This window comes from Sander vitreus, chromosome 9 (assembly GCF_031162955.1).
Source record: "Sander vitreus isolate 19-12246 chromosome 9, sanVit1, whole genome shotgun sequence".
NCBI lineage: Eukaryota > Metazoa > Chordata > Actinopteri > Perciformes > Percidae > Sander > Sander vitreus.
In genome coordinates this window covers 31,527,465-31,543,458 of record NC_135863.1, presented here as the reverse complement: position 1 = coordinate 31,543,458, position 15,994 = coordinate 31,527,465, and the positions used below count along the sequence as shown (strand labels likewise).

The window sequence follows — 15,994 nt, the reverse complement described above, 5'->3', positions numbered from 1 at the left end:
AATAGACTTCACTGGTCTCCGTGGAAAACAACGGCGTCCCATTGTCCATTCTTTTACTGTCTATGGTTAAACCTAGCAGTGGTTTGTTATACAGTAATAGCAGACTACAGAATGCCGTGATTGACCAATCATAGATCAATTCTCAATCGAGAATTCAACCAAGCCAAGTAATAATGCTGGATGAGAACTGCTTTTACCTTATTTTTGGGATTCATTAAACGGTGCTTCTTCCATCCTACCTGTTCTTGATGTGGTCTTCCAGTTCACCACGGGCCAGAGTTTCAGTGCAATGGTCGGTGAAGGGGCAAGCCACAGCAAGCTTGTCCAGCAGCTTGTGCACCAGCAGGCTGGGCTTCCTGCAGCTCTGCAGCATGAGGGACGTGCGGCACACTGGGCAGAAGTCGCTCTCCAGCAGGAAGTTGGTAAGACACTCCCCGCAGTAGGTATGTCCGCAGGGTGTGTCCAGGGGCCGGATGAGCGCCTGCAGACAGATGTGACAGATGAGGTCGTCGTCCACCTCGTCTTTGTAGAGGTACTCATGGTTCTCCTCCAGCTGGTGGCTGTGGCCACATGAGGGGCACAGGTCAGGGGGTGGAGACAACAGTCCAAACTCTGAGGGGGAAAGGGGTGGAGCAGATGCTCCAGCCATCTCCATGGCAACTTCAGGCTGTGTACTTTCCTCCTGGATACTCAGGATGTCTTGTTGGATCCAGTGAGGAAGTCATTAGCAACCGAGATGTGTGGGGAACTATGGGAGGAAAAGGAACATAGTGTAAGAGAGGCAGTAGTGGAGGAAGTACTCATGGGTATCCTTTACTTACAATCAATACAACAGTGTAAAAATACTCCATGACAAGCAACAGACGTGCATTCAAAATCCTACTCCAGTACAAATACATTAGTATTATCAGCAAAATGTGAGTAAAGGTACTGGTTGTGCAGTGAAATGTCTCATCACTGATATATTATTATTAGGGCTGTCAAAATGACGCGATAATTTCAATTAATTAATCTGAAAAAAAATAACATGTTAAAATAACGCAGATTAATCCATTCCATATTGAGGTTTGACCTGGAGCGTTCTAGCACCATTGGACTGTAAAATGAAGGAGGGAGACGAGAATGTTCTGCCTGGATTATTAATTGGAACATTTACTTGTAAAAATCTTCTTCCTGCCAACCCTGGCTACCGAAATCTGGTGCCACTGATATGTCTGCTCTTCTCTCTGATGCTCTGAAGACGAAACAGGCAACACAAACACCGCTGCACGTGATGCTAGCTAACACAATACTCGACAGCAGCTAACGTTAGCCTAGCTAGTAGCTGGATTAAACAGGGTTAAAATGCTGACAGCTAACGCTAAACGGTGTAAAGTGTGACTGTTTCACTGTAGAGGATTCAACACCGGGATGTAACAATCTGCAGCTGCCGTTGGAGAAACAACACAGACGGTGCATTCAATGAAACTGGTAAACTACAGCCTCGTGGTGCATTTGAAGTTATTATAAATGTCCATTTCCCATCTGGTGGTTGTTTTTGTCGTTCAAAAACAATTTACTAGTGAAATAAGTTATTGTTATTGTTATACATTATTATTAAATCATTTAATTTTGACCATATGGCCTTAGCAATAAACAAGCCGTTCTTTAAGGTCACCAACTGTTGTTTAGTACCCTTGTTTTCTTTTCTTTTTTTACTTTCTTAAAAAGTATCGGTTCAGGCACCGTTAATTATGTATGCAATTAATTTCGATTAATTAATCACAGAGTATGTAATTAATTAGATTACATTTTTTTAATCGATTGACAGCCCTAATTATTATATATGACATTATTAGTTTGTTAATTCTGATGCATGCATTTAACTGTTGTAGCTGGTTGAGGTGGAGGTAGTTTTAACAAGTATATAGTTTAGTCCAGTGGTTCCCAAACTAGGGATCAGGCCCATTAAAAGCATCACAAGATAAATCAGATGGGTCTTGAGATGAGTAATGGGGTGGAAAAAGAGAAAAAATAAAGTCCTGCTTCACAAATCTACCTTATTTTTTTTAGTATTTGTTGTTTTGGTTTGAAGTATGATAATTTTACCTCTTTGGTCCTTGAAAGGTTATTAATACTTCTATAACAATATACTATATACTATTATAACAATTCATAGACATCTGACACTGGACAAGTGACACAGTTTTATACTAAAGTAAATAGAGTAAGGCCGCAAAGGTTGGGAGCCACCGGTTTATTATATGAAAAGGTAGAGTATAAAGTAGCATTAAATGGAAGTAAAGTAATGTACAAGTGCCTGAAAGTTATACTTAAGTTACTTTAAAGTTAAGTACAGTACATCAGTAAATGTACTTTCCACCACTGAAGAACGGGAGACGGCAGCCACAGTTATCATGTCAAGTAAACAGGGTGTGAAAATATTCATAGGCTGTGTTGCCGGAGCAGAGCTTCTCTGTCACACACACACATGAACAACAGCAGCACATAATGTGTACTGCAGTACACACATTGTTAGATTTCCTCCACAGGCACAGAGAAGTGATATCAAACTACTGAGATTTCATCTGTGGATGCAGGAACGTCAACACTGTTCATCTCAGCAGCAAGTGTAGAGACGGATAGACACAGGTAAGTCTGTAGCACTCGCTCGCTGTACATGACAAACACACATCACTGCTGCGGGATGTGACATGGCTTTACTGACACACAGGTTTACATTGTGCTCGACACTGCGAGCGTGCCAGTGTGCACGTCATACCCAAAACAGGCAGGCTCCTCGAGCACATGGACACGAACAGATGGGCTCAGTCAGACACACGTCACCTTGGCAACAGCCATCATGTTGGCACTCCACAAGCTTTGTTTCTGGACCCACTGTTGGGTCTTGGCTGCTAAATGAGACACTAGATCTTGTTAAAAAAATAAATAAAAAAAAATAAAAACTGGAACATAACTTGTGTTTGGAGTCTATAATATACAAATGTTATCCAAATGCTTGTTCTAGTTTAATTGGATACATTACCTTTAAACTTATTAACATTCTAAATAGAATCATAGCAAACAATGCACTTTGATGTGCCTCCCGATGTGCTAATTCCAACAAATATGACCGCGCACGTACAACATAAAAATCCACTGAGTAACCGGCGAGTTGTCAAAACAAACAGGTCGCCCTCATTTCTTTTTTTACATAAGCAATATAAGGAGGGCGCATGGCGAGTTGTGACAGCCATATTAGCTCAGTGTCTTTGGTGTGTTTGGGAGGGGAGGGACAGCCAATAAGAAGAGGCTTAACAAAGATGAACTTTCCCACCGAGACCTTGCGGTAACATGGCTGATTCATCACAGACTGTGGCACCTGCTGAGTCTGAGGTCTGGCCTGATCTACGGAGCAGAACACTTTCATCGCCACGCAGGGAAAGCTAGACACAGAAAGGGATGGAGAGAGAGAGATATAGAGAGATAGAGAGATAGAGAGAGCGAGAGCGAGAGAGAGCGAGAGAGAGCGAGAGAGAGAGAGAGAGAGAGAGAGAGAGAGAGAGAGAGAGAGAGAGCGAGAGAGAGAGAGAGAGAGAGAGAGAGAGAGAGAGAGAGAGAGAGAGAGAGAGAGAGAGAGAGAGAGCGAGAGAGAGAGAGAGAGCGAGAGAGAGAGAGAGAGAGAGAGAGAGAGAGAGAGAGCAAATATCTGCCAGCAGGAGCAGAAAATGAAGGGAAAAAAAGTGATTCAAAGATTCAATGAAAAATGAAGGTGGTTTGATATTCTCTACAACTCCTGATCAGAACAGGATAACATAATCTCTTTTGAGTTTGTTCTCTTTGCTCTCCTGGGAGACTTTGGTGTTAATAAAAGAGAAAATATAACTACACATTAACAAAAAAACGTTATAGTAAATGGATCAGAATGTACGCCAGTTTAGTCTGAAACTAAATGGATGACATCTTACTACTCACAGCCTGAGTGGAATCCATTAACCATAAAAATGTGTGTTTGGAATGAGAATAACACAGTAACTACACTTTCCCGGCACACAAATGCACGCACCTACATGCAGAGATACGCACACATGCATGCCTTCACACGCCCACTCAAACAGACACTGGCAGAGGACGCCCATGCCTGAGGAGCATCAGCTCTCTCTGGCTCGTTGCTAATCCCTGAAGTGACAAGACAACACTGCCACAGCAGTCCTGTCGGAAGGCTACGCATTGCTCTAGAGAGACAGTAACAGAGAGCTGATAGGCTGAGCCTTAACCAAACATTACTGATGTGTTATGAATAGCTACACCTGCAGTACAATATAACAAGCATTAGGTGTGAGGTTTTGAATTGGGCTGCAGTCTGTCCACATTTTCTATTTCACTTTTGATCACAAAGTGAAAGAACAAGCAGCTGTTTGGATTGTAAATACGACACCAAGGAAAAAGTGCTTCCTTTGTCTTTGAACCAAAGTCATGTCAAGTAGGGCTGCAACTAAATATTATTTGGTTACACTTTACTTGAAGGTATCTAAACAAGAGTGACATGACACGGTCATGAACGTGTCATAAACATTATAAACAAGTCATAAACGTTTATGACATAGCGCTTCTGTCAGACAGTGTCATTCGGTTTTTGTCATGACAAGTTAGGGTTAGGGTTATGGTTAGAGTTAGAGTTCATGTTCATGACAGTGTCATGTCACTCTTATGTAGATACCTTCAAGTAAAGTGTTACCGATTATTTTCATAGTCGATTAATCGATAAGTTGTTTGATCTCTAAAATGTCACAAAATGTTGAAGAAGGACGATCCCTGTCTGTTTTCCGAAGCCCAAAGATGACATCCTTAAATGTCTTGTTTTGTCCACTACTCATATATTAAGTTCACTGACAGATGCCTGGATAAACTAAACATTTTTCACATTTAAGCAGCTGGAATCAGAGAAGTTTTTTTTTAAAAGTAACTCAACCCGAATTTAATAGTTAACTAATTATCGATTAACTAATCGGTTCATCTTTCAAGTCAAGCTTTGGCTCAATAGTCCCTTTTCAGCTATTGATCAGACTGTAGGAGCGTTACTTATCTAAGATAGCGTACATCTTCTTCCTCACACATTGCACATTTTATGTAAATACAGCTGGTAATTAACTCTCAGCCTACTCTCCTGTGATCTGGCATGACTTGACGAGGTGATAATGATACAAGGCTGTGCCACGTCAGCTCTTTTTCCTAACGATTGAATGTAAAATAACAACCCAATGATAAACTAAATGTGTCCGTGTCGGCACTCTCACTGTCCACACTAAACTAGCATGTTGCTATGTACATAACCACTCCTCACATTCAACACAATCAATCATATCTGTAGAGTATAAATCAACCAAACACACCCTCGGAGCAAAAAGGCGCAGTCAGCCAAATCAGACAAGTGCATGCGAGCGAAGAACGCTGGATTAAATGGCATACAGTTCTCTTTTGCATATCTAGTTTGTTAATCATTGCAGATTAGATTTTCATGTGCTGCCACGTACTGAAATTCATGCCACAGCGTGTTTTCGACAGACACAGATTTCAGTTGTGGGAGGTGTGGGCTCACATTGACAAGACTACAAACTGCTCTGTGAGTCATGTAATGAAACAAACTCATTTGAAGGCCGACACACAATCACAGGGCCCACGCTCGTTCAGCAGCACAATTACTGGCCAGAGTGGGAGTGCTGAACAAGAAGTTGCTCATCGTGAACATATCAGTTTATCATCAGATCATAAAAATCTGAATGGCGTGCTGATCCAAGCAGCTCAATAAACACGGACCCTGAGCACAAATAAGCATGTGGAAGCCTGGAGTTATAGGCATAAAGAATGTGTCAAATCTAACACACACACACACACACACACACACACACACACACACACACACACACACACACACACACACACACTCACACACTCACACAGTACAGCATAGTCTGTTGTGTTCAAACATGTCCCTGAAACACAGAAAATTCCAGTAAGCCATTTTTTTTAACCTTTTCTGCAGACATCTGTTTCATAACCACACACATCAAAAAACCAAACAGTGGAAATCAAGCAGTACTTCTACTGTATATAACAGGACACATTAATACCTGAAACCTCTCCTTACTATTAATTAGGATGTAAATTACAGTGTTAGACAATAAGCATCCTATCAAGATTCCCATCACGAGTCATTCCTCTACATGTATTACATAACATAATGTAACTACCCTTAAATAACCTCAAGGCTCTTGTGTTTGTATGTTTGGGTATGCTGGTCCCTCTCTGAGTCCGTAGCATATCTCTACGTGAGTTTGAGCCAGACCTGACACCTCATTCTGGGAGAACAGCTGCGGGCAGATGGGAAGCTCTGTGAAGTGTCTCTAATATCAGAATGACTGACTAGATCAGCATAGACTGTACCCAACACTAACTGACATGCTGAGATTAGCAATCACACACACATAGTTAACAGTAAATCTACACAGAAAACATCATTATAAGCATGTAAAGTGAAGTAAACACTCACACAGGGATTCAGTGCAAGTGAAACCCATGCAAATAACACAGACCAGCAAAAGACACTGGAAACACGTTTTGTAACTACTGACAAAGTTGCACTGTTGGAGTGTTTAAGACAATTAACAACCACATTTCTGATAACAAAACCAACTTGGAGTGGGGAAAGTACTTACATGGCTTCATGAGCAACGTTGACTTTCAGCAGAGCAGTTCACCTGGACAGGTAAAGCCTCACAGAGGGTGTAACATTAAACCTTTCAGAGAGAGGGGGGGAGGCGGGCAAAGGACAGTTCAATGACTCAGTGAAGAGGACTTTGTCCCAGTCACCGAGCCTGCCGATTGGCTGCCTGTTTTTAAGTGGAGAAATTGTATACGAGTGCCGGTCTTGAGGGAATTTTACAACCCAAAGTGGAGAAGACTGTGTGAGCTCAGAAGCTGCTCACCTCAATCAGGGGCAAGGTGATCAGGAAGTGGCAGAGCAGAGGGGGCGGAGCCAGAGGAAAGGTAAACAGGAGAACTGCCCAAACCTGCTCTGGGAGTTTGGGGGAAACTGGAATGTCCTATGAAGTGGAGTGGACACATACAAGGTAGAATGGAGGGTTAGGAAATGAACAGTTGAGACATTTTTCAGCACAACAAACAAAACACAATTTCTTTTATTAATGAAATATTGAAATGTCTTGTAAAAGGGCACCAGCAGATTGAGCTACAAGTTCTGACAGGCACTCTTTTATAACACAATAAAGATTTAATAACCCACAAAACATATTCTGTACCTACATGATTGATTTCCTGCAGACCTTTTGCTTAAACAGAAGGACTGTGCTGTGGTCTAAAAACAGGAAGCCCATAATCTGAGTAAACATGTCTCAGGCTGAGATAATGCTACCATGTTCTGTGAGTACTTTAAACCTGTGTACAATACACACACTATAATACTTGTTGCTTGTACAGGGCCTTCTTTTTGTCGTTGTGGTTTTGCTTCCCTATGACAATAGGATGCTTTTGTAAAGCCGCGCGTTTGACTCGGGCTTTGTACAAAAACAGTTGTTATCCTCGTTTTCAGATGTGGTTTCCTTCTCGTCTTTTCCAACCTCACGCTGCTCTTTAAACCCTGGGACTGTGAGCCACAGGTGCTCCAGACACAACATGACGTTTCTTTGTGAGTCACTCTGAGATCATTAGGATATGTCTGGGCAGAATATATAACCAACAAACTGTAGGCCTACAGCATGTGGTTTATTCTGCAACATAATATCAGTGACTCAAGTGTTGCTATACAGGTACAGTATGGGGAAATTTGCCAAACAAGAGAACCATCCTGTATCAGAACTCCTTAATTAAAAGATAGCAACAACAATGTTCATTGCTTGTTAAAGGTAGGTTTAAGTGTTTTATACCATAAATATACGCAAGTGGCGTGGCTTTCAGAATGGAATATCTCAACAGCTATTGGATGATGCCAGATATTCATGTTCCCTCAGAAATATTTGTAATAACTCCAGGTCACCAGGTTAAAACTTTGAATGTGTCTAATACTATGGTTTATTGCTGAATACCTACAAAACTAAATGACATTCCCATCAGCCTCAGCTGTGTGGTCAGTGCTTAGTATCTAATGTTAGCATGCTAACACGCTAAACTAAAATGGTGAACATACAGTAGTGAACATTAATCCTAAATTAACGTCAGCATGTTAGCAATGCCGTTGTGAACATGTTAGCATACGGACATTAGCATTTAGCTCAAAGCACTGCTGTGTCTAAGTAGAGCCTCGCAGAGCCCTTAGCAAAAATATATGTATATACAAGGACATTGCTTTGGAGGAGGAGGACCAAAAAGTACCAGAGAGTTTGCCGAAAAACAGTAGGTGATTGCACCTGAAATTATTACCAAGGTCGGGGCGAAAAATGAACCACATACGCGCTCCGGACGGGATTCAAATCACTGACCAGCACAGGCTTTTTCTTTAAATGACAAATTCACCAGTGGTCACCAGAGGTGGAAAAAGTATTCAGATCCTTTACTTAAGTAAAAGTACTAATACCACACTGTACGAATACTCTGTTACAAGCAAAAGTCCTGCATTGCAAATATTACTTAAGTAAAACCAGTATCACCAGGAATATGAATGTGAAGTAATAAAAGTTAAAGTACTCAATGTAGAAAAAATCCTCACATTTCAGAAACTGGAAACGATCCAAACAGTTCTGTCACTCAGCTAAGTGTTTAATTGGCTAATCATTTCAGCTGGACTTGTAGGCTGTTGTTTTGTTGGGTAGTTTAATTTATAATAAAATATCTTTTGTGTACATATGTTTTGTGTGCAAAAACCTTAATTTGTAAAGTTACTAGTAAACAGTACAATATTTCTCTCTGAAATGTTTTCAGTAGAAAGTGGCATGAAAAGAAAAGACTCAAGTAAAGTAGTACAAGTACCTCAAATGTGAACTTAAGTACAGCAGGCTACTTGAGTAAATGTACTTAGTTACACTCCACCACTTGTGGAGTTTAAAAACAAATATACATTCATAAGCACTTTGTTTCATTTGCTTGAGATTTAAAATGTTTCTGACATTAATCACTGATACACATGCAGCCTTTAGGTGCTGACTTGTTTTGTGCATTAGCATTTCTAAGTCAATTCTATTTTATTTTCAGTTCACTCACACAGTTACATCGCTCACAACCCTCCTGCAACAGGAACTATTGCTTGTCTTTTGTGATATTTCTTCAGGTATTGTCGTGTATCTTACAGTCACTGAACAATCAGGCAGTGGATGAGTGACGGTTGATGAACAAGAAACAGTATGGAGCAGTTCCTTGCGACCTTTGCAGCTGTCATATCACTCCCACTTCCTTTCCACATGACCACTCTTCTGTCTCCATTCTCTTCTCTCCTTGGCTCTGATGAACAGCATAATATAGCAGGATGTGCTAACTGGTGGGAAATGTACGGTGGCCAACAGGGGCAAACGCACTGCAACTTAATAAAACACATGCAAATAGACAAAACACAAGCAAATTAAGAAAACATCTTCATTAATTTGACAACTCATGCGCAGCATTTAGCAAACGCGCTGCAAATACACACAACACAACAAAATACACAAATGCGCTGCAAATACACAAACGATGCAAAAAGAAAAGCACACAAACCCCGAAAACAAATGCAACAAAAAAGCGCTGCATCCAGATTACACAACGGAAGATGTTTTCTTAATTTGCTTGTGTTTTGTCTATTTGCGTGTTTCATTTAGTTGCAGTGCGTTTGCCCCTGTCGGCCACCATAGCATGCCCATGAGATAGTTCTTTCGCTAAATGATAGGGTGTATATTGTTACAGTGATTCAAATATGTGAATGGTTTCTTCAACTCTTAAGTTCTCTTTGAAGTTCTGAGTTGAACCTGCATCCTGTTTTATTTCTGCTGAGTCCTCAGCCCCCCCGCTGGAGTTTATCTAAACACTGTGGGGCAGGTGAAACCAATCTCCCCCTGTCTCTCTTGGACATTGGACACTTTCTCTTATTCTGCTCTCTCTCTCACACACAAACACACACACACACACACGCACACACACCCACACACACACGCACACACACACACACACACACACACACACACACACACACACACACACACACACACACACACACACCGAACTCACTTCCCTGCTAACTCTATCTCTTCCCGGCTTAGCTGTGCTTCACATTCCTCTGACACACTTTCCTTTAAGTCCCCAGCAATGATTTGAATTCAGATGGCAGATGAGAGAGTAAAAGAACTGGCTGATACAAAGACATAAGGGATATTTCCCTTTTAACTCACTTTTTCAAATACCCTTCATGAGTTTTCTTTTTCTATCCATTCTCATGTGGCAGTGAAAGGTCGGCCGTCTCTCTCTTCCTTCCACACAGCATCCATATTTCATGGTACCGATGCTAACGCTCTCCGTAGCTTGAATATTGAAGAGAGGAAACCGCAGATGGAAGGTCATCAAATAGAAGCAACCGAGTCGGCTTCACAATCACCACGGAGACGGCCTCCTTCTTGTCCTTCTAATGTGATCATTCACTGCAGACTGTGTGTGGGTGCAGGTGTGGGTCTTTGGAGATGCATGTGCTTGGGTGTTGTGAGCGTACACGTCGGGGGTCAATCCGAGAGAAAGGCAAGGTTTTTTTCAAATACATGAGAAACGCATGCTCTGCCTTTAAAGCTTTTCTTCTTCGTCTGTTTTAAAAAGGGCAATAATTTAGCCTCTACTAGCTGTCACCCACTGAATTTAGATAATAATAATAATAATATATTGAACTATGATTATATTGTATCATGCGGACGCGGCGACAGTTTTGTTGTCATTACTTAGAATTCCTCATGGGGGAGACAGAACAGAAACTACGCACTATAGCTTTAAGTCCAGACGCCCCAACTCGGAGTAGTTTCCTGTATCTGTGTCACGTGGGCTCCACCACGGCCACGCCTCTTTAGGAGACTAGCAGCAGGTCCTGAGTGTATTCATTCCAGCAGGAGAAGTGAACGTGAACACAGATTATGAGCGATTCTTTCGCCCCATAGTCACCAAATATATATTGGACCCATTCTTCACAAGCCAAATATCTCCAGAACATTCTGACACTCAAATAAAAAATTTCAGATGGACACATCAGAAAAAAATGTACTTTATTTGAGACCTGTTTCTGTCTCAGGACCAAACTCTCGCAAGATCTGGCAACACAGAGAAGCTAACGTCAGCTAACGTTCGTGAACGCCCTAACGAAACTAATCTCTGTGATGCTAAATATGACTTTTAGCTGTGTAAATATCTAACGTTAGCAAAAGAACATATTAATATATGATTTATATATAACTTTTCATCCATCCACTCTACGTTCACTACACGTTCAAACGAGGCCACGCCCCTTTAGGAGACGGGAAGTGTGTACCGTTTCATACCTGTAGACTTCTTATTGACTGACATTGTTAAAGAGAGACTCTAGTTATGATGTTATTACGTTATGCAGTTTAATACAATAGCTACATTGATTGATGTTTACTTTTGGTGTGACTCAAAGATAAGTGATAGCTCCTTTCCAGCTCCTTGCCCAGATCAATGTTATTCTTGAGTCAGTGTTTCCCAGGTATTTACATTGAAAGTTATGAGTAAAATGCTATCAAGGCCAATATTAATATTGGGCAAAAATGTAAGAATACCATCCAGATTTTTCCTTTACAGTATTTAGACCAGAATTGTAAAATGGCACTGACTGTAGGCCTATAGGTTAAACTTTATTCATAACGAATCATCTTGTTGAGTTCAGATGTTCTTTATCTACGTGACATCTAAAGGCTATTTCTAGATTGAGTTTGTTGGGGAAATCTACCTCAACTGAGTTGGTACAGTAGGCAAACAAAGGTAATGCTCTTAGACTTGGTCCCTGTGTAATTATTCAACAACATGAATCAAAAACACTCGCTGCATTCACCCTCTTTGCACTGCAGGCGAATGACGCACATTCATACTGGCTGAAACAAGAAACAGTCATCTTTCCAGACATCCCACTTTGCCGTCTATCTCTAAGAGCACTTCAGATCCCACTTTTTATTTTGTATCCCTCTTCTTTCTTTTGTACCTCTTCTCATTTGATTCATGGGGCTGTTTCACCTCCGCTGTTTTTTTCCCTTCTTTTTCTTCCCATAAATACATTTTCTGAATCTAATGCATTCAATTTCTGCTGGTAATCTTCGGCTACCTGATTCAAGGTGGCATCTGAAATACACAAGCGCTCCTGTCGCGTATTGTTTCCCTCGCCCTTTCACTCGCCACAGTAATGGAATGTGACTTTCCATCACTTCCAGCGCCTCACATACAAACGTATGCACTTTACTTTCACATAAATAGGCACAAAAAAAACGCCACACGTCAGACAGGAGCTCATCCATTAGTGTGTGCCTGACACCCCTGGCCCGCTGCCACCTACCCATACCCCACCCTCCTCTAACACACTTCAGTCTGGAGCTACATGACACCAGAAAGGATGAGTTTTGGAGCATTTTCATCTAAGAGTTGTACTTCTCTTTTATCAGTGCTGGTCTCATTTGCACAAAAAGCCATGGTGATAAAGTAGGGCAGTCGATTTTAATTTTCCCAGCGCTGACAATATAATATGGGGAAATAATGATGTTTTCAATAAGTCATTAGTCAGGTGTCAAAAGGGGCTCCACTTTTGACCCAGGGAAAAGTGCCTTGTATGAGTGCAGAACATGCAAGTGCATGTGCTTGTGCAGATCTGATAGCTTCCTCTATAAGCAGTAATCACTGGGGTGAACATCATCATTCAAAGTGCGTTGGGTGGATAGTGTTATTTGTTATGCTATTTGTCAAATGTCACGGTGACACCAAGCCAGATTGTAATAAAAGAGGGAGACATTTGTACATGTGGGACAAGAGGGATTGATGCTGAGCAGAATACAGAATGAGAAGTGAGGGAGAGACAAATAAAAGAGGGCACAGAGGGGGAAAAGGGAGAGAGAGAGAGAGAGAGAGAGAGAGAGAGAGAGAGAGAGAGAGATATGAAGTGAGTGGTGCATCTGGCTCTGTTTTCAGCGTTGAATCGGTGGTCTGAGTCTCAGGGGGGTAAGCAGAGCGTTACTGTTCCAGCAGGTAACACAGCTAATGCCAGCCAGCAAATGAAGATGAATGCACTTAATCTCTCTGCTGCCAAAACTACACCTTAGCATTAAGTCTCACACACAGGCACCTTACAATGCCCTCACACACATTAGCCATCAATCTAACTCAGGCTTCACTGACAAAATGTTAACATTTCACATTCATTTCAATATTTCTGCCTTTGAGTGAATGCAATTTAGTTTGTGGCTGCTTATAAAAGCCTGGAAATGTGTGTGTGTGTGTGTGTGTGTGTGTGTGTGTGTGTGTTTGTATGTACTGAAGTATGTGTCGAAGGAAAACTAGAGCAGGGCCACAGATGCTTGACAGTGGGACAGTCTCATTATCCTGGTCCAGCATGACCCCGTATGTCACTCAGAAGTTGCCATTGGCAGCAGCAGATTAGCCTGATTGGCTACGGGTGCTGTGACAGGGACAGGAAGGCTGGAGGTACAGGAGGGCTGGCACCGACCAAATTGCCTCTATTCATTAATTGAGTAAGGAAAAATGCCTCGTCATTCATTACCCAATTTAAACTCTTAAGAAGTAAATCTCATCGGTGTCAGTGAGCCAATAGGCATGCAGCATGCTTCTACCCAGATCTAATAATGCTGCTGATTGGCTGTCTACCATTACATGTTGTAGAGACACTCAGGAAAAACTCAAACGCACAGAGACGAGCTCACGTAGTAGGAAAAATAAATATAAATATTTTTGCCGTAATGTTTTAATTTATTTTTGTTATAATGGATTCTATAAAATTGGTGTCGTTTAACAACCGGTTTAGAAGACACGTTATTGGCATCCATACCGGTATCGATACCGAGCCCTTGTGACATTAAAATGTCTTCTAGTGTGTGAAATTACATAGAGAATATGTGTAAATGTATGAATATGTGTTAAGGCTATAGTGCACAGTTTCTGTCTCCCCCATGAGGAATTCTAAGTAATGACAACAACACTGTCGGCGCGTCCGCATCATACAGCCTTCTGTGATCACGCATGCTCCCCCCCACCCCTCCTCCATGCATTTGCTAGTATGCAAGGAGGACAAGGAGGATTAAAAAAACATGACATTCTGTGCAAGAAAGTTGCCTGACGTCTTCTGAACATAGTCATACTAAGAAATCCAGAGAGAGTTGTGTGGAGCTGATAGTCTTAATTAGCTTTGTAGCAACTCATTCGGCAATGGCTTGAATGTAACCGACGTTCATTAATATCAAAAAGTTACGCACTAAAGCATTAAAGTGCTCATGTTATGCTCATTTTCAGGTTCATAATTGCATTTAGAGGTTATATCAGAATAGGTTTAGGTGGTTTAATTTTCAAAAAACACCACATTTGTGTTGTACTGCACATTGCTGCAGCTCCTCTTTTCACCCTGTGTGTTGAGCTCTCTGTTTTAACTACAGAGTGAGGCATCACACTTCTGTTCCATTTTTGTTGGGAGTCACACATGCTCAGTAGCTAGGTAAGGACTACTAGCCAGTCAGAAGCAGAGTATGAGGGCGTGTCCTGACAGTACCTAGGTAAGGACTACTAGCCAGTCAGAAGCAGAGTATGAGGGCGTGCCCTGACAGTACCTAGGTAAGGACTACTAGCCAGTCAGAAGCAGAGTATGAGGGCGTGCCCTGACAGTACCTAGGTAAGGACTACTAGCCAGTCAGAAGCAGAGTATGAGGGCGTGCCATGCTAGCAGCTAGGCGAGCATTATAACGTGTGTTCCAAAGTGACCACGTTTGTCTCTGAAGTAAAGGCTGGACTACAATAGAGCTGTTTGGAGCAGTTTGTGAACAGTGTTTTCTGTTGGAGATGGTAAGTCCCTTTGGGGTGGACGTTGGGCTTTTTCACTTTTGTAAACCTATAACATACACAAAAAAGACATATAACAATAAAGGAAAGGGAAAACGCCAAAAAGCATAATAAAAAGGAAAGATAGGATTTGCAGGCTGTTCTCATGAACCATTCGTACTTATAGCGCCGAAAAGTAATGCACTTGCCGTATGCACCACGTTGAGTGCGTTGTTGGGTGGATCATAAAACACAGGGCTTTCAAGCAGTGGAGCGGTGTTTGTGTCCCGGGGAGAACCAAAAGTCTTTCACCCAGAAAAAGCGTGTTTGTGTCATAAACAATGTATAGATTGCATGTAGGTGAACATGCAGCATTCCATACTTCCTTTGATCTTTCCAGGGTTTTTTAACAACTGTAGTTACATTGCAAAGATCAGCCACTCCATTTGTTAAATCCCCCATACCCATGCCTATATCCCAGTCCCTAACAAGCCCTCGATCTCTCAGCGGGACCTTTTTGCCTCTGAAGAGCTGTGAAAACACTTTCAGTCCACTGAGAATAGATGGCCAGTGGAGAGCGTCCGCAGTCTAATTTTCCATGACATTTACATCAGGATCTGTGCTGTGACTGCTTCACTGTATCACCTTAAAGTCTTCCCCTGTCAGGAAAACTCTCATCTGAAAAATGTCATTTCATCCCCTCCAATTCCAATTCTGTCCATCTTTCATAATGTTAGTAATGGTTATGTAAAATTGGGGTCAGGTTGCAGCATACAGTAAAAAGAGGCCTGTTACGGCCCGTGTTGGTCTTGCTCCAATCATTTCATTGTATTTTGGAGTGATTAAATTGGGCTTATGATGCAACAGACCAGATGACCAGGACTTACAAGAATGTGAACAGACGGAGCCATTCATCACAGCCGTAATCCTCTCATCCTTTTATTAGACAGTCAGTCCACTCCGCTGCCATGCAACCCTGCATCAACATGCATGAGCACCTAGCATAGAAACAACA

General features: G+C 41.7%; 1 protein-coding gene across 2 annotated transcripts in view; it reads right to left on the bottom strand.

Moving 5' to 3' along the window:
* The window catches only part of lnx1 (ligand of numb-protein X 1), a 47,345-nt gene extending 40,358 nt beyond the window's left edge, over positions 1-6,987 (bottom strand). For both annotated transcript variants that reach the window (XM_078259716.1, XM_078259717.1), the window contains exons 1-2: positions 6,696-6,987; positions 240-748 (exon numbers count right to left, since the gene is read on the bottom strand). In XM_078259716.1, the coding sequence (XP_078115842.1) occupies positions 240-655 (416 nt within the window). In that variant the 5' untranslated portion in view covers positions 656-748; positions 6,696-6,987. The remainder of the gene's footprint in view (positions 1-239; positions 749-6,695) is intronic.
* Between the last annotated feature and the right edge of the window lie 9,007 nt (positions 6,988-15,994).